The 22,160-nt window shown below is 48.1% G+C and overlaps 1 protein-coding gene across 2 annotated transcripts in view; it reads left to right on the top strand.

The window, feature by feature from the left end:
* The window catches only part of LOC102445749 (stonustoxin subunit alpha-like), a 79,124-nt gene that overhangs the window by 6,648 nt on the left and 50,316 nt on the right, over positions 1-22,160 (top strand). The window contains exon 3 of one of the 2 annotated variants that reach the window (XM_089775951.1): positions 3,920-5,919. The exons of the other annotated variant lie outside the window; for it this stretch is intronic. Within the exon in view, the coding sequence (XP_089632077.1) occupies positions 3,920-4,449 (530 nt within the window). The 3' untranslated portion in view covers positions 4,450-5,919. Of the gene's footprint in view, positions 1-3,919; positions 5,920-22,160 lie in introns of those variants that run through there. 2 annotated transcript variants of the gene reach the window in all.

Genomic DNA, 22,160 nt, shown 5'->3' with positions numbered 1-22,160 from the left:
CGAGATGGATAATGTGGGAATTGTGATGAACACCACCCAGCGCTTTATGAAATGGACTCATGGACAGAGATATGCATAACTCGCACTTCCTTGAGACAAACTACCTCATTTAATGTCAGTCTTCATGTCATGATCCTCTGGATCTGTAGATCTTATTTTGGTGTGTGTATCATTCTTCTGTGTAGTGTTAGGTATATGGAGTGGGGAATGGTTTATGGCAGGGGTCTCCAACCTTTTTAAGTACAAGATCACTTTTTCAATTGAAGTGCAATGTAAGTTCTACCTCAAACCAAATCCCCTTTCCTAGCTTCCTTCCCACCTCTTCTTTGAGGCCCCGCCCAGGCTCCACCCCTTCTCCAAGGCCTCACCCTGCTCCTCCTTTCCCCTCCAATCCTCACTCACTTGCAGGGGAGCAGGTTCTGGTCTTGGGCCATGGGGTTTTGTGTCGGGGAGGACCTCTGGGCTTAGTCCAGGGTGAGAGATTGGGGTCCAGGAGGGGATTCAGGGTGCAAGCGGTGGGAAGGAGTTTGGGTTCAGGGTTGGGACAGGGATTCAGGAAGCAGACTCTGGCTGGGCACTGTTTAACTGAGATGGCTTTTGGGTGCTGGAGCACTTGAGAGCTTCATGGCCAAACTAGTCAGGATCCCCTGTCAGAGGCTACAAGATCTACTTGTAGGGTCCTTATCTAGTGGCTGGTTACCACTGGTTTATAGTTTTCAAAGTGCAAATTTCTCTTGTCCACATAACTGATGACACTCTCAAAGAACTCTAGTGGATTCGTAAGCTATGATTTCCCTTTACAGAACCCATGTTGTCTTTTCCCCACAAATTACGTTCCTCTGTGTGACTGAAAATGCTATTCTTTCCCTTTTGAGTCCTTTCAGAACGCATGAGTGAATGCCGTCTGCTCCCGTGACTTGTTACTGTTACCTTTATCAATTTGTTCCAAAATCTCCTCTAATGACACCTCAATCTGGGACAATTCCTCAGATTTGTCATCTAAGAAGAGTGGTTCAGATCCATCAGTGGCTATTAGCCAGGATGGGTAGGGAGGGGGTCCCTAGCCTTTGTTTGTCAGAGCTTCATGGAAATGGGTGACAGGAAAGTGATCACATGATCATTCCCTGTTCTGTTCATTGTCGTTGGGGCTTCTGGCATTGGCCACTGTTGGAAGACAGGATTCTGGGCTAGATGGACCTTTGGTTTGACCCTTTATGGCCATTTTTATGTTCCTATGAGGGCTCCTTTAGCAACTCGATCATTCAGAGCCTCACTAGTTTTTAGCAGGCTTCCAGCTTCTGATGTACTTAAAACATGTTTTCAATTACTTTATGAGCTTTTGTATAGCTGTTCTTCAACTTCCTTTTTGGCCTTCTGAATTGTATTTTTATTCTTCATTCACAAAGTTTATGCTCATTTTTATTTACCTTACTAGGATTAAACTTCCACTTTTTAAACAATGCCTTTTTATCTCCCAGTGCTTCTTTCACTTAGTTGTTATGCCCAACGAGGAAGCCTTTTTGGTATGAACAAAGGGCCGGGAAGGATAGTTGTCCCACCCTAACATAGGATGAATTCCAGAGACGTGTAAGATAGCAGTTTAGTTCATCTCTGCTAAGAGCCTGTATCAGGAACTTTGTGATCACTGTGGCTGTGTCTAGACTACATGCCTTTGTCAGCAGAGGCATGTAGATTAGATACATAGGCAAAGTCAAATGAAGCTGCGATTTAAATGATCTCGGCTTCATTTACATTTACATGGCTGCCGCGCTGAGCCGACAAACAGCTGATCAGCTATTTGTCCGCTCAGCGCACTAGTCTGGACGCTCCCCTGCCGACATCAAAGCCCTTTGTTGGCAGCCCCGTTATTCCTCGTGGGATGAGGTTTACATTTTTACTGTTTTACTTTAACATATCTTAGTGGTTACGGGCAGATTTAGCCCGTAACCTTACATGGGCTAGACTTCCCTGCCCTTCTCCAGTGCGGAAAATAACCCCACTCCCACAGCAGTAGTGGAGACAGAGTTTCACTTGCTGTAAGGAATTTCAGCAAGGACTGCCAGTGCCAGCCTCCCTACCTTCACATTCCAAAAGAAACGGAAGAAATTAATTGAATTAAATAACTTTATAAAATCTTATAAAGAAACAAATAATCTAATTCTCATAACAGAACACAGCTATTTATAACCCACGGATATTGTTCACGGTTACAGTAACCATAAGAAAAACTAAAAGTAAAATGTGAACAGTTCAGTCCACACAAACACAGTAAGAAGAGACTGAGAGCTGCCATAATCTGAGGTGTATTTCACCAAAGTCTCAGTTTGTGCCTCTGATCATCAACACTGCCCCATACGCTGAGTCTGAGCCATCTCTCCTCTTGCTCGTAGGGATCCTCAATTGGGCTAACTCTACACTATGAGTTTTGCTGGAAGAGGCAATGCAAATGAAGCGCAGATTAGCATTTTCTCATGCTTCATTTGCATAATCTCTTCCGGTCTGTTTTTGCGCAAGGGGTTTTTGTGCAAAACCAAGCAGTGTGGATGGGTCTGTTTTGCGCAAAAATCCTTTTTGCACAAGATCCTTATGCCTCCCCATGCTCCAGTCCCCTGAGCATCGACTTGCAGTGTCCAGTCCCTGCTCCGCTGGACACCCGGGGAATGAGCAGAGCCACATTCCCAACGGGCGAAAACCAGCAGCCCATAGGTGGAACCCAGCTCTGCTTAACGCAGCACTGAGATCAGTCTCCGGAGAAAGCATGTCGGCCTAGATTCAACATGGGACGTGGATTGACATGAAGGCAGCAGAACACTGGAGACAGTGACATGACTGTGAGGGTACCCACGCTTCCCCGACCTCTCAGCCACATTCCCATCCCACAGCGATTCCAGCAACCAGCGTGCCACAGGCTTTCCGCAGGGACCTCGCGGGACACTGTCTGTGAACCAGAATGCAAAGAACAGATCCAGGAGAGCCCTGCAACCCTCATGTGCCTCTGGGCCCTCTGCCAATCAGCGCCAAGAGGACCCCGAGTGACAGGAAATCTTTTCTTGTTGTTTTGGGGAAGAAATGGTCCCATGAATGTTTGGTTGGAGGGGAGGGGCTGGGGCAGGGGAATAGGGGACAGTGTTTGGGGGATCAGCCAGGGGAGGGGACATTATGGGGAGGTGAATACGTGGGGATTGTCCCACCAACAATTCTCCTTCTGCTGAAAAACATCTTGGAAATCAAATGTCAGAAAACATCATTAACCCTGGGCTGAGGCTGCCTGGGGACAACTCGCATCCTTCCAGAGCATCAAGGGCAGCAACACTCACCTCTGTGAAAACAAGGAAACACCAAGCGAAGGGAAATGCCCGGACAACCTTAACTCTGCCCCCCTTGAGCGATGCCCCAGGGCACCCATAACACAGACACACTGTCTTTGTGCTGTAACAGAACAGCTCCTCACACCTGCCCGATGCAATCTCCACCCACCCTACACCAACGTATCCCTCCACCCATCAGTACAGTGATACCTAGCACTGTGCAGCGCAGGCAGCTAATTCTCAGGGGCTATTCCCAGCTCCAGGGGGCAGAGTTAAAGCTGTGAGGGCATTTACCTGAACTTGCTACCTCCCGGCATTCACACAGTTCAGTGTTGCTGAACTTGGCTTTCTTGTGGGGCACCAGGTATCCCCAGGCACCTTATCGCGGGGTCAGTGAAGTGTTGCCATGTAATCTCGCTCTCTGGGTAGCTTGTTAGCTAACACAAAGAGCAGCACCGAGGGGCCCATGCTAACACACGTCACACTGCCTGGCTCCTAAGCAGGTGAGTGCAGGGGGAACAGTTTGAGTCTCAGCTCTGGCCCAGGTGACTCTTTTGCTCTGTCATTGACCCATGTCCGCCTCTAAACACTCCCATTCCGTCTCTCCCCAGTGAATTTGTCTCTGGATCCAGCCACAGCACATGCTGAGCTCGTCCTGTCTGCTGATGGAAGAAGCGTGAGCCGGGGAGAAAAGAGCCAGATGGTGCCTCACAATCCACGGAGATTTCATGATGTGCTCTGTGTGCTGGGCTCTGAGGGCTTCACCTCGGGGAAACATTCCTGGTTGGTGAAGGTGGAGGGAGGGCTCACTGCAGACTGGGCTGTGGGGGTGGCTAGGGAGTCTGTGCAGAGGGATGGAGAGGTTGGCTTCACCCCCAAAGAGGGGGTCTGGGTGGTGCAGAAGTGGGGCAATCCCATAGATTACCGGGCTCACACCTCCCCTATCACCCGCCTGTCCTTGAGCAGAGAACTCAGTGAGATCTGGGTCTCCCTGGACTATGAAGGGCGGCAGGTGGCATTTCATTATGCTGATGACCTGGCCCCGATCTTCACTTTCCAACAGGCCTCTTTCAATAGGGAGAAAATCTTCCCTTTCCTCTGGGTGTGGGGCTCAGGATTCCAGCTGACCCTCTGCCCCTGAGCCGGGCCCTGCCAAAGCAGGCTGCATACACCCATGCAAGGTCTGCAGATCCTGCCCAGCCTGCTTTGTCCTCACGCTGCCTGGCTCTGGCCAGGGCCGTCCTTAAGATTTCTGGTCCCCACACAGCGCTATGAAACCAGGGCCCCCCTGCCCAACGGCAGCCCGGGTTGGGGGAGAGGGGAGGATGATTTTTTCGAGCTGCAATGTTATAATCCTCAGCAACACGCTAATGAAATAGTTTTAAAGCAAATGTTAATCTCCAGTCCTGTCGACTCACACGGCATATTGAGAAACCGGCCGTCTGGGCCCCGGCAGTCTAGATGCCTGTGAAATGGCTCCATTCCCACTTGAACGGCTCTGTCACAGGTTCAGTGCGCTGCTCACAGCTCTGGCAGGCTGGGCCCCTTTTCAGTGCACTGGACCCTCATCCCACGAGGCATAATGGGGCGGTAGACAAAGGCTTCTAATGTCGACTGCCAATTATCCAGCAATTTTGATGTAAATGAACTGGCAGTTATTTAAATCACCACTTCATTTTGCTATGTCTACAACCCTCATCTACATGTCTCCTTCGAGGGAGCCATGTAGTGTAGACATACCCGTAGTGAAGATGCTGCTGTGTTGAGGGGAGAACATCTGTGACATGAACAAGTGACCGCAGAAGGACCCTGTGCCTGTAAGAGCCCAAGATGCCTGGAGAGACGGGCCCACAGGTGATGTTACGGAAAATCGACCACAATGTTCTGTGAGATAATGAGATTGTACCTCACTGCAACATCGATCACAGCACGTCCTGACCGCAGGGTGTGCACTGTGCACAGGTGCCATTGGAAATGAGAGGCACTAGAGAGAGCCTGTGGGAAACAGGACACCCTGTAGGTCTAGGGGATGGAAATACAGATGAGGACAAAGAGGGTTGACCCCTTCATGCACATGCGGAGTATGTTAGAGGGGGTCAAAATAACAATAGAAAAGCAGGTTCACAGAGTGAGCAGAACTTGGAGCATCCCAGGGAAAATCCCCAGCAGGAACCATCCCTCTCCTGACCTTCAGTGGGGGAGGAACCCATCACTCTAGGAACATCCGTAAGGCTGAGAGTGCGACTGCACTGGTCACTTGGGCATGGGAATTCGCAGGGTTTCTATACGCTTGAGTAACTGTAATCACGCTTGTCTCTAATAAAACGTGTAATACAGACCAGACGTGGTACTTGTGAATGTCTGTGTCACTGTCCATGGTCTTCATGAGCTGCTAGAGACTCTGCATCGAAAGCCACAAGCAGAGGTGACTGTTGCTTCATGAATCTTAGAAACACAGAATCAAAGGGCTGGAAGAGACCTCAGGAGTCATTGAGTCCAACCCGCTGCCCAAAGCAAGACCAAACCCAACTAAATTGTCCCAACCAGGGCTTTGTCAAACCATGATTTTAATATCCCTAGAGATGGAGATTTCATCCTCTCCCTATGGAACCCATCCCCACCCTCCTAGGCCAAACTAGACCTCCCCCTTTGCAATATGATACCATTGCTCCTCGTTCTGTCATCTGCCACCACTAAGAACAACTTTTCTGCATCTTGCTTGTCACCTCCCTTCAGGCAGTTGCAGGCTGCTCTCAACCCCCCCCCCCCCCTTCTCTTCTGCAGACTAAACAGACCCAAATCCCTCAGCCTCCCCTCGTAGGTCATGTGCTCAAGCCCCCTCAGCATTTCCATTGCCCTTCACTGGAACCTCTCTAATGCATCCACATCCATTCTGTAATTGTGTGTGGGAGTGGTGGGGGCAGGGAGGAACGGAGGCGGGGAATTGATAACATCCTTTGCAGGAAAAGAATGAGTGGAAAAAGGTAATATTAGGAACACTAAGCGTTACGGTGGCTTTGAATAATCGGACTGTCACTTTGATGAGGATACATGAAAACTCCACGAGCACAATGGAAACATTACACGTTGTGTACAAATTGACACACCTAATGTGATGTTATAGGCATTATAGATGTTAAACTATGAAGGAATGTGCATTTTCCTTTGACACATGCATTGTGTATTATGGAAAGGGTAGGGACAATGGAAACAAAACATGATACATAATTAAAATCCTATTAGGGCTCCAAAAAAGGGCCAGGATAGGCTGTGGTTTCTTTTTTTTTCCAGATGTCTGGGTGTTGGGGAAGCGGGAGCTGAAAGTGAAAAGCAACCAGAACTCTGGAACAGTGTTCCCTCTAACATCTTCTATCATAGGAGGGTTGACTTTTTGTACGTGCAATACTGAGGTAGTGTGTGGATGTGCATCACCAGTACAAACACAAAACATATTGTTGTAAGCAGGGTCTGAATCAATGCTTCCATTGCAGACAGCTGTACAGAAAGAAATCCTGGGTGTGGTTATGTAAATGCAGTTGTTCCTGCTTCGCTGGTGTTTTGCCTCTTCTAAGCACTTTAGCTGTTGTGGGGTCACAAATTGTGTTAACTCCAAATGGAGGACTTGCGGGAGATGACCAGCAATGCTTGCAGCTATTGTAGGAATGTAGAAAAGTCAAACTGTGTTTAACTCAGTTCAAAGGAGAGACCTTGTCAGTGGAAATACACTTGGACAGACAGAGGCTCCACTGCCAGAGCCCTATAGATTAAGCTGAGGAGGGAGGTAAGTAGGCAAGGCTTCATGCTCAGAAAAGAAAACAACAGAACACCACTTGTCATCCATCACCTACAGATCTCAACTTAAACCCCTGCAGCGCATTAGCAACAATCTACAACTTAGTCTCGAAAATGACCCCTCACTCTTACAGGGCTTGGGAGACAGGCCAGTCCTCACCTACGGACAACCCCTGAACCTCAAACAAACACTTTCCAGTAATCACAAAGCACACCTCCATCATACTCACCCAGGAACCCACCCCTGTAATCAGCCCTGGTGCCAACTCTGCCCACATATCTACACCAGCGATTTCATCGCTGGACCCAACCACATCAGAGGCTCATATAATTGTGCACCCACCAATATGATCTGTACCATCAAATGCCAGCAATGACCCTCTGCCATGTATATTCGCCAAATTGGACAGTCTCTATGAGTAAGAATTAATTGACACAAATCAGATCTCCAAAAAGGCAACACAGAGAAAGCTGTTGGGGAACATTTTAACTTGCCTGGGCACTCACTAATGAATCTCAGAGCCACCCTATTGTTTCAAGCCAATTTCACAAGCCAACTCCATGGGGAGGCCTCAAAGCTCAACTTTATTTATAAGTTTGATTTTACAACAGAGGTATGAACAAAGACACTGGGTGGATGGCCCGCTGCATTCCACAGCCTAACAATATATATCACCCCCTTTTTCCTCCCTGGGTCACTGTGGAGCAGGTCACACTCACAGGTATGCCTGTGCACCTGAGAGTTTTAACATAAAAGGAGATCCTGAGTACCTTAGTGGCGATGCTGTTTAGTTGAGGAAAGCCCTATCCACCCCCTTGCTGCAGTCCCTTGCTCATAAAGAACATACAATGGAAGTGCCTTCACCTGGGTGGCCCTGCACACACTTGATGGTGTGCCTTGGGAGCCTGCAGGAATAAAATTATTCCACCAATAATCGGGATCTAACTCCAGGACAATTATAAATAATATGCATTAAAATGAGAACACCTTTACTTAACTTAAAGAAACAGGGTTTAACAGCTTAACAGTGAATAACATCAATTAACAAAGTACACAGAAGTAATAGGAACTGATCTAGCTGCATTTGCTCTGCCACCATTTATCCCACCCCAGAGTGTGCCTTCCTCTGGGCTCAGAATCCCAGATGCTTGCATGGGTGCACTTGAAGATCTGCAGCTGTAGTGGAGGTTCTCTGTAGGTTGTGCGTGGGTGAGCCCACGCTGTGCAGCCAGCTGCAAACTCCCTCTGCCACTGGAGCAGGTTCCACCAAATGCCAGCAGGTCTGGTTCCCTGGGCTGGCCACTCTGCCTCTCTTTGGACCCAGAGTTCGTCTACATCTCTGAGGTCTGTCCCAGGCAGCACTTTCCCAAAGAGCCCAGTTACTTACAGCCCCCTCCTCCGTGCTGGTTGCAGTGTCATTCCTCTGAGCCACACGCACAGCCAAAGTCTTTCCTCTCTAGGGCAATCAGCTGCCCAAGAAGCAGCCTGCTCGATCCAAGTCCCAAAGGCTCTCAGTCCCAGGCTGTAGCTGCAACATAACAGCTCCTGGACTGGATAAGGCTCTGCCACAGAAGCCTGGCTCCTTTTGTTCCAAAAAGGAAAGTCCCCAGACTGCTGAGACCCTCTCTCCACATGGAGAGCCCCAGACAAAACTTCCTGCCTGGTTTCCTCAAGGGCTCATGGGAATTTTAGTCCCTAGAGTTAGATTGCCACACACAGGCTCCTCCCAGAAATAAAGTCAGAGACACCTTTAGTAAGGGGACTACACATAAAAAACCAAACAATAGGTACATAAAACACTTAGTGCCTTCTCTATCAGCTTCATGTAGCATGGACTATTCTTTTCCCTTTTTTCCCTTCTTTTCCCCTCTCTCTCCCCCATTCACTATTTAGTTAGAAACTGGACCTTTAATAATTCCATTAATCTGAGAATGGGTTGTGCCCATGAAAGCTCATGATGCCATCTGCTTGTTTTGTTAGTCTCTAAGGTGCTGCTAGACTATTCATGGCTTATTAAGATTTCCTGTTACAGACTAACAGAGCTACCCCTCTGAAGCTTTTGTCCTCCAGGCATGAGCTGTAAGACCCATTCAGCCTGTTCCTCCCCACTGGTTCAATGAGAGAGTTGAAGAAAGGCTGCATATGGAGTCCCTTGTGTACGTAAACGTACTCCAGTGAATGCTGGGATCTCATGTGGCTGGACTCTGCTTTGGACTAAGAGTTGAAATCACTGAAAGCTGAGATCACTAGGGTTGGTCCAGAGTCAAATCCAGGGGTGGACAATAATTTTTGCCTGGAGGCCACTTAAATTTTTTGAAGTAGCCCCTGGACACCCCGGAAGGAGCAAGGCCTAAACAGGAAGCCTGGAGCCTAAATGGGAAGGGGGAGGGGTTACTCCACCCTCAGATCATGATTGGTCTGGGGGTTGGGGAGCCCCTGTGCCCTCACTTCCCATTAGGCACCCATGCCCTGGAAGAGGCTAGGCACACTCCCTCACCCCCAGGGCAATCAGGGCCTGGAGGCAGGGGAGCGCAGGAAGCCCTCTCCCACCCTGCAAGGAGCCTGTGGCACTTTGAAGTGCTGTGGGATCCTTGCAGGGCTGGGGCAAGGTGAAGGAAGCTTCACGCAGCTCCCCCGTCCCCAGGCCCTAATTGGTCAGGGAGCTGGGGAGTGTGCAAAACCTCCTCCACTCTCCCCCATCCCTGCCCTGCATGCGGTGCGCGTGCTTGGCAGGGTGCGAGGAGGCTTTGCACACTCCCTCGACCCCAGGCCCTAATTGGCCTGAGGGCACTGGAGCAACAGGGCCTTCATGGGTCAGATCCACCTGCTTGGCCCTTTTGCCTATCCCTGGTCAAATCCACACAAGGCAGTAGAAGATGGGATGAGCAACCAGCAGGGTGGTGATGGAGAAGTGGGAGGAGCAGCCAGCAGAGTGGCAGCAGTGAGAGGGTGACGACTGGCCAGCAGGGCGGCGCCAGAGATCAGTGAGCAGGTGGCTGGCGAGTGACAGCGCAGTGGGGAAGATGCCTCCTACCCCCCTAGGAAGGGAGGTGACCTCTGCAGATCCCCTCTGAGCTCTGGTCTGCCCTGACCAAGGGCCGGGACTCAGTGGGGTGCAGAGAAGGGCTGGGCATGTGAATAGGGAAGCATGGTCTCCCAGAGGCACTCAGGGGTATTGTGGGAATTTACCAGGTTACTGGGACGGGGCTTGAGCCAGTTCTGTGTAGGATGGTGTCATGATCATGAGAGATGTCCAGCAGCCTGGGGATTAAGGGGTTAGCCGTACCTAACTCAGGTAGAGTTGGCCAATAGGAAAGTAGGTAGGAATTTCAAAGTGGGACAAAGGAATTTTGGGGTTTTCCTCCTTTGTCCCTGGAGAGCTTCTCTGTCCAGCTATTGAAGGGGACAGGATGTCTCCCTCTAAGAAAATACTCTTCACAGTCTGTAAGTAGGATAAAGTTTAGATAAATTCATTAGGTTTTATTGTTTTATGGTTTGGAAAATGGGATCTAGTGTCTGTGCATTTAAAAATGGGTTTTGCTCTCCTTTGTAACTAAGTTCCTGGCCTATGGTAAATTTCTCCTCCATGACTATATTATTTTGTTACTGTTCCAGCTAGTCATTATGCTTGAACAGGAATATTGTGGGGATAATAAAAGTTCTTTCTCTTTTCTTTTTATTAACCTGGGATTGGTTAATTTTTGTGTCCTGGTTTGTACTTTAGGGGTGAGATTTCCCAAGTGGTCTCTCCCTGGTTGCTTTATTAATATTTGGGTGGTGGCAGCGGAGATTTTATTCCCAAAATCTAGGTTAAGATTTTGGGGGAAGTTTTATACCAAAGTCTGATAGATAAGGTTTTAGGGTACTTTTGTTGGCCCCCACTTCTGCATTTATCGTGCCAGAGTGGGGAAGGAGCCATGACAGATGCCTTGAGAGAAACACCTAGATATTGAACCTGGCCCTGGCTGCTGCTTGTGCTATGTGGCAGAAAAGTTACATTTTTGTATATTAAACGCTCCATGGGTGTGGAAGACGCAGTATTAAAACAAGGGATAGTTACCAAGGAACAATGCTTATTTGCTTATGATTGTTTAATATGAAATCAAATAAAAAGAACATTAACACTACCCTTGGAGTACATTGTATTATCATCCTTTCTAACAACACAAACGAGTGAACACACCAAAATGCACACATTGCTCATCTTTAAGATGCTAAACAAATGTATGAGTCAACTAGAAACAGTCATGATCTTCTTGCAAATAATATAATATTTACTGACACTGGAAAGGAGAGTAAAAGGCATTCACTCAGGCTTATACAGTTTCTCTGGGGAATGTTTAGGATCCATGCTGTACAAGACCAAGTGAACCAGAGAACTGTAAAAACACATAAAGCTTTCTTGATTTGAAACATTCACCTTGTGCTTGTGTCACCAGTTCAAAGAGTAGAAGCCCCAGAGCAAATTAACATCCTGCTTCAGGGTTTGTGGATTGATTCATGTTTCAAAGAGCTTGCAAATAAGGTTTCATCCTACAAAAACAACTAGCATCAAACACAGGACTTGCTACTTCTGACTCATAAGAGCCAGAACTCTGCCAGCTAGCAAAGATCTTAATGAATTACAATATAGTCTACCAAGTATTAATTAGTAACACAGGATTAAAAAAATGAATCAGAGTTTTAGATAATGTTCAACACTCCAAAAAATCCTGTTAAAAGAATTTCCTTCCTTCCTTCCTTCCTTCCTTCCTTAAGCCATTAACATCTATGTAAATTTTGTTTGAAATGTAATCATGCAAATGTCTTAGTACCTCCCCCCCCCCCCATGTAGCCTGCTTTGCCTCCCTCCAACCCGGCCAGACAGAGAGGGTCTCACTCTCCCATCTGGACTGCAGCAAGTGAGTCAGGACACCCCAAACAATCTCCCCCTGCCTCCAACTCACTGCAGAGATGCCAACACTTCCTACCCCCTCTCTCCTCACCTACCCCTTTGCAATCTGTCCCCCGCACCCCAGTCCAGGGCTGGGATAAATCCTGCTTCTCAGACTTGCAGGCACCAGCAGCCTCGCTGGGAGTTACAGGACATGGCACAAACTCTCCACTTCAGCCCAGGACTTACAGCACAAACTCTCCACCCCTGCCTCACCCCAATGCCAGCAGCCACCCACCCTCTATCTCCCCTACCTACCCCATGCAGTCAGCTTCCCCCCACCCCACTTCCTAGCCCAGGATGCTTGAGGGCAGTGCTGGTTTCTGTCTCTACCTCTGCTTCTCTGCCCTCTCCGGGCAGAGACAGGACTCCCCAAACTGCCCCCCTGTGGCTACCCCCAGTTTTTCCCCCCTCCCTCCCTCCCTCCTCATCTCCCCAAACTCCCCTACCCTACAACTCTTCCCCCTTATTTCTCCCTCCCTACCTGCTCTGGGAGCTCCTCCATTTCCAGCAGGCAGCGGCTGCTGCTCAGGGAGAAGGCACCTCTGCCAGCCGCCAGCTGAGCGCCCTGCGGGGGGCCTTGAGCCTCTGGGCAGGGCTCAATAAAGGGACCCGGCTCTGGCAGCTCATTGTGTCCCTGTGGGACAGAGTCTCTGAGCTGCTGACAGATTTGGATCCAAAGCCCGGCAGAAAGTGTGTGCGTGGGGGAACCGGGGGGCAGGTCACTGGCTGCCAGGGGAGGGAGAGAATTGCCCAGAAGTGGCAGCGCACAGACCCTGGAAATAGTGAATGTACCTGGCCAGCAAACAAAGCACCTGAAACCAAACCGCTCAGAGCCATCTCTTGCACACGGACACTGCCTGCCTGTGCACACTTGCCTGCAGAGAGACACATTTCCAGGGGCTGGCTAAGTCACCCAGTTTGTGGATGGGGGTCTGGAAGGGAAAAGAGTGGGGAAGGGGAGAGAGTGACAGAGGCCAAGGATGTGAGCAGGATGGGTGTGAGAGGGGGCAGAGAAAAGAGAATGAAGGGAGAGTGTCTGTGTATGTGGGGTGGGGGGAAGATCCCTCTAATCTTTTCCATCCATGTGCAGAATAACTTTTTTAAGTTCATCAAGGCGTGGGTGCATGTGGGGGATGCTGCAGGGGGCCTGGCTCTGAGGCAGGGGTGAGTGCATTGGGATGAGAGGGCTCTAAGGGGGCTTGGATCTGAGGCACAGATGAATGCACTGGGATGGGGGGGCACTAGGGAGGCCTGGGTCTGAGGCAGGGGTTAGTACATTGGGATGGGGAACACTGTAGGGGGCCCGGCTCTGAGGCATGGGTGAGTGCATTGAGACGGGGGATGCTGCAGGTGGCTTGGCTCTGAGGCAGGGGTAAGTGCACTGAGATGGAGGGCGTGGGGGTGTTTGGTATTTTTTGTTAAACCATCTGGCAGCACTACCTGCCCTCCAGTCCTATCCTCACTGCATGGAGGGGCTGCTGGCAGGGTGGGGTGTTCTGCTCCTTTTCCAGCTGGCAGGGGCAGGCAGCAGGGAGAGGAGCAGAACTGCCAGCAGTATCTCTGGCCGTGGTATCACCCCTGCCCTCCCCGACCCCTGTAACGTGGGATGTGCAGGGGAAGCGTGTGGGGCCTCCTGTGGTGGAGCCACAGGGAGGGCCATGGGAGGAGGTCACGTTGGTTTCCCTGCCCTGCCCAGGTAAGAAATAGATTTTACTTGCCCCACCACCTGCCCGTCTGTCCCACTGCCCCACTGTGCTCATACTCCCCACGTGTTTCTTGGGATTTAATCCAAATCTGTTGCACTGCGGCTGTTGGCTCCTATTTAGCTTGTGGTCCCCTCTGCCCCCTGGATCCCTTTCTGCAGGGCCCTGCCTGGACAGTTGCTTCCCATTCTGTGTGAGACACAGATATTTCCTTGTTCTAAAGTTTAGTGAGTTAGTAATTGGTTTAAGTAGAGAGAGTTTTGGTATTGTGTCTGTGCTAATGAGACTAGAGGAATGTTGAAGGCTAAGACCTTAATTGTTTGATTCATAATGTCTTTTTGCTTTGCCCAGGGCTGATATTGTTGTTATGCTCTTCCTCCTTGTAAAAGATTGTTTACGTGTGAAAGTGGTATGTATGTATCGAGATAAAGGTGCAAAAGTTATTGCTCAGAAACCAGATGGCCGAAGAAGAAGGGGTGAGTATGGGCGAAAACTAGACTACTCGGAGTCAAGGAAGGATCTTCTATAACCATCGATGCATACCCCTACTCACAGGATGATTGGATTATTGGCAGATTGATGGCCTTAAAGTGGAGCTAGCACCCCTGAAAGACAATTGATTCCAGGATGAGCTTTGGAGATGTTTTGGGAGCAAGAGATAACACTCTGGTCACAGGCTGACACAGCGGGATCCATTGATTTCAACAGAGAAAAGGACTATAAAAGCAGGGTGCTTTGCTATGGAACTTTGGGTTCGTCTTGCCACCAACTCCAAGAGCATCGGATCGCAACTGACGAAGTTCCAGCTCCCCCTCTGTGATTGACATAACTGACCACTAGATTGATACAGACTCTGGACTGGTAACTATAACTTCGTCTGGTGATACTGTGTGTATGTGCTGTTTGTGTGTGTGTGACAAAAAAGCATATGCAACTATTGTATTCTCAATGAATGCAGCGTACTGCATTGTTCCCTATAAAAGATCTTGTGTGCTTCATTTAAGCATAACAATACAGATCAGCTGCAAGATGGGGGCAGAGGGCATGGGGACTCCTCTCTCTAGGGGGCGCCTGAATCACAGAATCGTCACCCCCAAGCAGTCAGCGATGGTCCCCAGGCTGTGTTTCAATCGTCATTTCCAACAGTCTGTGTCACACAGGGATCATACGTAGGGTCCTTTGGAAACACCAGTACCGGAGAAGAGCCAGGGTGCAGTTTGACGTTGCCAACACACCTGATGGGATGTGAAAGGGGAGCAAGCCCTGTTCAGAGCCTTTCTAGCCACCCAGGGTATGTCTACACTACAGCACTAATTCGAACTAACTTAATTCAAATAATTAACTTAATTCAATTTAGTTAATTCGAAATAAGCTAATTCGACCTAAAAACTAATTTGAATGAGTGTTTTGCTAATTCGAAATAGCATGTCCACATTGAGTGGACTCTGAACCGAAGTTAAGGCTGGCCAGAACCAGTGCCGGCAGGGCATCAGATTAGGACTTAGAGTGTGGGGCTGCTGCCTCAGGCTAGCCGAGGGCTGTGCTTAAAGGGACCCGACTCCCACCCCGGACAGACAGTTCTCAGGATTCCCCACTTGCTTGTCTAACTCGGTGGAGGGACAGCAAAGCAGTCCTGTCTTGGGCTGTGTCTAGACTACATGGCTCCATCGACGGAGCCATGTAGATTAGGGTTGTAGGCAAAGGGAAATGAAGCGGCGATTTAAATAATCGCCGCTTCCTTTAAATTTCCATGGCTGCCGCGCTGAGCCGACAAACAGCTGATCAGCTGTTTGTCGGCTCAGCGTGCTAGTCTGGACGCACCCCTGCCGACATCAAAGCCCTTTGTTGGCAGCCCTGTTATTCCTCGTGGGATGAGGTTTACCGGGGCTGCCGACAAAGGGCTTTGATGTCGGCAGGGGAGCGTCCAGACTAGCGCGCTGAGCCGACAAACAGCTGATCAGCTGTTTGTCGGCTCAGCGCGGCAGCCATGTAAATTTAAAGGAAGCCACGATCATTTAAATTGTGGCTTCATTTGCTTTTTCCAAAACAACAAATCTACATGGCTCACGTACCCTAGGTGCCTGAACAGCAGGTGTCATTGCCTAAACTTGCAGAATGCACAGTACCTTAAGAACATAAGAACGGCCATACTGGGTCAGACCAAAGGTGCATCTAGCCCAGTAGCCTGTCTGCCGACAGCGGCCAACACCAGGTGCCCCAGAGGGGGTGGACCGAAGACAATGATCAAGAGATTTGTCTCCTTCCATCTCTCTCCAGCCTCTGACAAACAGAGGCCAAGGACACCATTTTATCCCCTGGCTAATAGCCTTTTATGGACCTAACCTCCATGAAATTATCTAGCTTCTCTTTAAACTCTGTTATAGTCCTAGCCTTCACAACCTCCTCTGGTAAGGAGTTCCACAGGTAGACTACATACTGTGTGAAGAACTTTCTTTTATTAGTTTTAAACCTGCTACCCATTAATTTCATTTGGTGTCCTCTAGTTCTTCTATTTAGGGATCTAATAAATAACTTTTCTTCATCGGCCCTCTCCACACCACTCATGATTTTATAGACCTCTATTATATCCCCCTTCAGTCTCCTCTTTTCTAAACTGAAAAGTCCCAGTCGCTTTAACCTCTCCTCATATGGGACCCGTTCCAAAACCCTAATCATTTTAGTTGCCCTTTTCTGAACCCTTTGCAAGGCCAAAATATCTTTTTTGAGGTGAGAAGACCACATCTGTACACAGTATTCAAGATGTGGGCGTACAATAGTTTTATACAGGGGCAGTAAGATATTCTGGGTCTTATTTTCTATCCCTTTCCTAATAATTCCTAGCATCCTATTTGCCTTTTTGACCGCCGCTGCACACTGCGTGGAAGTGGTCAGAGAACTATCCACGATAACTCCAAGATCTCTTTCCTGATTTGTCGTAGCCAAATTAGCCCCCATCATACTGTACGTATAGTTGGGGTTATTTTTCCCGATGTGCATTACTTTACACTTATCCACATTAAATTTCATTTGCCATTTTGTTGCCCAATCACTCAGTTTGGTGAGATCTTCTTGGAGTCCCTCACAGTCTGCTTCTGTCTTGACTATCCTAAACAGTTTGGTATCATCTGCAAACTTTACCACCTCACTGCTTACCCCTTTCTCCAGATCATTTATGAATAAGTGGAAAAGGATTGGTCCCAGGACTGACCCTTGGGGGACACCACTAGTTACCCCTCTCCAATCTGAAAATTTACCATTTATTCCTACCCTTTGTTTCCTGTCTTTTAACCAGTTCTCAATCCAAGAAAGGACCTTCCCTCTTATCCAATGGCCATGTAATTTACACAAGAGCCTTTGGTGAGGGACCTTGTCAAAGGCTTTCTGAAAATCCAAGTATACTATATCTACTGGATCCCCCTTGTCCGCATGTTTGTTAACCCCTTCAAAGAACTCTAATAGATTAGTAAAACAGGATTTCCCTTTACAGAAACCATGTTGACTTTTGTCCAAGAAATTATGTTCTTCTACATGCTTCACAATTTTATGCTTTACTATTGTTTCGACTAATTTGCCTAGTACTGATGTTAGACTTACAGGTCTGTAATTGCCAGGATCACCTCTAGAGCCCTTTTTAAATATTGGTGTCACGTTGGCTACCTTCCAGTCATTAGGTACGGAAGCCGACTTAAAGGATAGGTTACAAATCACAGACAATAGCTCAGCAATGTTCCATTTGAGTTCTTTTAGAACCCTTGGATGAATGCCATCCGGTCCCGGAGATTTGTTAACATTAAGTTTTTCTATTTGTTCCAAAACCTCCTCTAATGACACTTCAATCCGGGACAGTTCCTCAGATTTTTGTTAACATTTAGTTTTTCTTTGGTTCTGTTGTGAGCAGATCTTTGGGATTTGTTATTGCACTGTCTCAAAGTATATTTAGTGCAGGTAATGCAACAGTTAATGAGCACATATATTATCACAAATATGACAATAATGATTATCAGATATTTCAGCAAAATGCAGGACAATGTAGCACTTTAAAGACTAACAAGATGGTTTATTAGATGATGAGCTTTCGTGGGCCAGGCCCAGTTCCTCAGATCAAGGAAGTGGGCCTGGCCCACGAAAGCTCATCATCTAATAAACCATCTTGTTAGTCTTTAAAGTGCTACATTGTCCTGCATTTTGCTTCAACTACCCCAGAATAACACGGCTACATTCCTATCACTATATTTCAGCAAGGCTTTTAAGATTCCTCCGAACCACCCTCCAATATCTGGGAGCCAATTCAAGGGTTCCCCTGCTTGGACTTCACCGGTCCTTTTTAATACCTTGATTGCTGACTTTATTCTCAAAAGATCTTATTCTATAATGCCTGTTTTATTAACATAGAAGCAGCAGGAGGTGTTAACAATAGCACAAACTCCTCTTTGCTGAGCCAGGAGTAAGTCCAGTGCTTGTCGATTTTGACTGGCTAGTTTTGCTACAGAATCTATTTCCCTTTCTAGGGATTGGATACCTTCAAAGGTGGCGTTAAAGCTCTGTTCCAATACCCTAGAGATGTTGCAAATGGCACGTTCCAATTCATTAACACCCACACCTGGAAGTATAGCATGTACAATGGAATGAAAAAGAGTGGGCCATTCTACTAATGCGTTAACAGCATTGGATGTATCACGCTTTACTCTGTGCACAAAACTGCCTAGGTTTGTAATGGTATCTGCCTGGAGATCCTTAACTAATGCTGCTACCGATGCTACGTAGCCTATCGTGCATCTGCCCTTCCATCCGGGTGGTAAAGCCTTATAAGCAAAGTTTCCACATATGAAAAACATACGAGGCTCACTGAGGATCAGAGTTAAAATGTTATCCCTATACCACATGCCTTCAATCCTTATGCCTTGTTTTATATAGAGAGCATCACAGAGCCTACGGAACTGAGGCCATCCTGAGGCATTGTGGCCCTGCATCAGGTTATATGCACAAAAGGTGAGAAGATGAATCCATTCCAGAGCCATGTTAGAGATTAGGGACTCCTTTGAGCATTTCGGTGCCTTCCTGGAATTGGCAGATAAGGCTCCATTATCCACAATTAGGAACAGGGAGTGATTATACCAATTTTTAGTTTCATTTGCCCACAAGGGGGAGTTAAATCTTATGGGTTTGATAGTAATGTTGTTCAGAGGATAGGTATGTGTAGTGGTCATGTGGAAGGTGATGGATAATTCTCATCTTAGAGGGAGGTTTTCTTTATCAGCTGGGTAAATGGCCAACTGCCCATTTTTTGGATTTAACCTTATCTACGATAGCAGGTATTTTCTGGGATCCACCCCAGATCTTTACCACTGCCAAATTTGCTTTCAAAACACAATGGAAACATAGTCCCTGATGGATGTAATGCTTGACTTAGGGGAATTCCTGAGGCAATTAGATTGTTACGCCAAATCTGCCTGTTCCCCCCATGACTATGTACTCCTGGCACAGTGTTTTCATCCTGGGCATCTACCCACTCCCGCTCTCCTGTAGAGTACTGACTACCAGGAAATCTGAATTTTAGGGGTCTGGCCCACAGGGACGCAGGAGTTGGGATAAACTGTAATGGTAAAAGGCCTCCAGAGCCTTTGATAAGCTGTTCACATATCCAACAGTCACTTGCATTGGTGAGGGACACAACCTTCTGCAGGGCTTCCCGATGAGGGTGGGGAAAGTTATATACTAAGGCTATTCTGACTACTAAAAGAAGGAAAACAATCCCCATCTTATTATAGTATCTTAAGTCTCTAAAGTAGAAGGATAATAATAATACAGTAATTAGAGCAACTAGCAAAGCAGTCTCTTTAACTAAGCTTAATCAGTTAGTATTGTTTGGCTTGCCTCTGCAGGCGCTCTTCGAGATTTCGTAGTCTCTTAGTTCACTCAATACTGGAATGGATTCCCCTTTGTGAGAGCTACGGGGCTCCAGGCTCACCTGTAGGTCTTTGCTGGCACAGTCCTACCTCTCAGGTTGTATCTTGAAGCTCCTGGTGGAGGCCGGTTTGGTAACAGTCTGGTTTGAGAGTCTGCCACCTCGGTCCGCTGAACCTCGTCCTCAGGTGATTCCTCCGGGGAGGGGTCCTGGGTGACGGGGTCAATCAGCTCTGTTGGATCTGCAGTTCGGCGTACATGACTTGTGTGGATCCACGAGGGGCCCTCCTTCACCTTTACTGCTGTGTGGGTGATGAGCAGCACTTGGAACGGTCCTTCCCACTGGGCTGCCAGGCAATTCTTTCCGCGATGTTCCTTCACAAACATGTAGTCACCTGGTTGGATGTTGTGGGTCGGTACATCAGTAGGTACTGGGAGGGCTTCCTTCACCTGCAGGTGCAAGCTAGAAGCAAGCTTAGTTAGTTGGATAACATACTCAGTCAGGGAGTCGAACTCCTCACTTAGGCTTTTTACAGCCCTTGGGGGAGATAGCTCCACTGCCATGGGTCGGCCAAAGACTATTTCATAAGGTGTGAGATTGTGTTTTCTGTTGGGTGTATTTCTAAGATGCATTAGCACTAAAGGTAGGGCCTCTGGCCACTTCAGTCCAGTGTCAGCGCAGACCTTTCCTAACCGTCGTTTTATGTCTAGGTTTCTTCTTTCCGTGTGGCCGCTAGCCTGTGGGTGGGACGGGGTATGGAACTGTTGAGAGATAGTCAAAGCCTTGCAGATGGCCATCATAAGGGATGCAGTACAGTGGCTCCCTCTGTCAGAATCAATTCGTAAGGGTATTCCAAACCTAGGAATGATCTCCTTCAGTAACTTCTTTGCTACAAAATACAGGACAATGTAGCACTTTAAAGACTAACAAGATGGTTTATTAGGTGATGAGCTTTTGTGGGCCAGACCCACTTCCTCAGATCAAATAGTGGAAGAAAATTGTCACAACCATATATACCAAAGGATAGAATTAAGGTCAGCTTTTAAAAACTGGGAAAACAGAGTAGGGCTTTCACAATAACCTTGGGGAAAACGTGTCCAGGTTAATTGACGACCCTGAAAGGAAAAGGCAAAGAGAAACTGGGAATTCTTATGCACTGGAATAGAAAAGAAGGCAGAACATAAATCTATTACAGAGAACCATTTAGAAGTGGGTGGAATAGAGGAAAGAATAGTAGGAGGGTTAGGCACTACTGGAAATCTAGGGATTACAAACTTGTTAATGGCTCTTATAGATTTGCTTACCCTGTCTGTCAAATTTTTCCTCCTTTTTCACAGGTAGTATAGGTGTATCACATGGTGAAGTTGTATAAACAAGTATCCCTTGTTCAAGGAGGAAAGAGATTACAGGCTTAATGCCCTCTTCTGCCTCCCTAGACAATGGATACTGGGGTACCCTCAGGAAAGGCTTGTTGTGTTTGTATATTACTTGCACTGGTGTTGCAAAGGCTAGCAACCCCACTTCATTCACGTGGGCTGCCCACAATGTCTCTGGGACATCTGGGTATGTCTACACTACCCCGCTAGTTCGAACTAGGAGGGTAATGTAGGCATACCGCACTTGCAAATGAAGCCCGGGATTTGAATTTCCCGGGCTTCATTTGCATAAGCCGGGCGCCGCCATTTTTAAATCCCGGCTGGTTTGAACCCCGTGCCGCACGGCTACACGCAGCATGAACTAGGTAGTTCGGACTAGGCTTCCTACGCTTGGCTTTGCATTGGGAGGGTTTGGAGAAACTGCTTTAAAGGAATTTGAGCCACAATTTCCTCGATGGACTTCTGCTCCGGGCACAGCCACCGTCGAGCGAGGCTTCCAATGGTGAGGGCGACTGCCCTGGGTCGGGCCCCAGCTGGATAGTTACCACCCCGTGGCGCTGCTGAAAAGTCTCAGGGGGTCCAGGATTGCGGCTTTTACGCATCCATAGTCTTGGGCCTCCCCAGTAGGAAGCCCTTGATTTGCGGTCTGGAAGTTCCCACGAGGTAGGGGGTCGGAAGCATAGCCCATGGCTCTAGCAGCCAGCCAGCGGCCAGTGCCACCCGTTCAAAGGTCCCCAAAAAAGCTTCTGAGTCATCGTCAGTCCCCATCTTAGCACAAGAATGGCCGCACTGGGTGAGACCAAAGGTCCATCTAGCCCAGTATCCTGTCTACCGACAGTGGCCAGCACCAGGTGCCCCAGAGAGGATGGACCGAAGACAATGATCAAGCGATTTGTCTCCTGCCATCCCTCTCCAGTCTCTGACAAACAGAGGCCAGGGACATCAATTCTATCCCCTGGCTAATAGCCTTTTATGGACCTAACCTCCATGAAATTATCTAGCTTCTCTTTAAACTCTGTTCTAGTCCTAGCCTTCACAGCCTCCTCTGGCAAGGAGTTCCACAGGTTGACTACACGCTGTGTGAAGAAGAACTTTCTTTTATTAGTTTTAAACCTGCTACCCATTAACTTCATTTGGTG

Source organism: Pelodiscus sinensis, chromosome 2 (genome assembly GCF_052426305.1).
Source record: "Pelodiscus sinensis isolate ZL-2025 chromosome 2, ASM5242630v1, whole genome shotgun sequence".
Classification (NCBI taxonomy): Eukaryota; Metazoa; Chordata; order Testudines; family Trionychidae; genus Pelodiscus; species Pelodiscus sinensis.
This window is presented reverse-complemented; position numbering and strand designations above follow the sequence as displayed.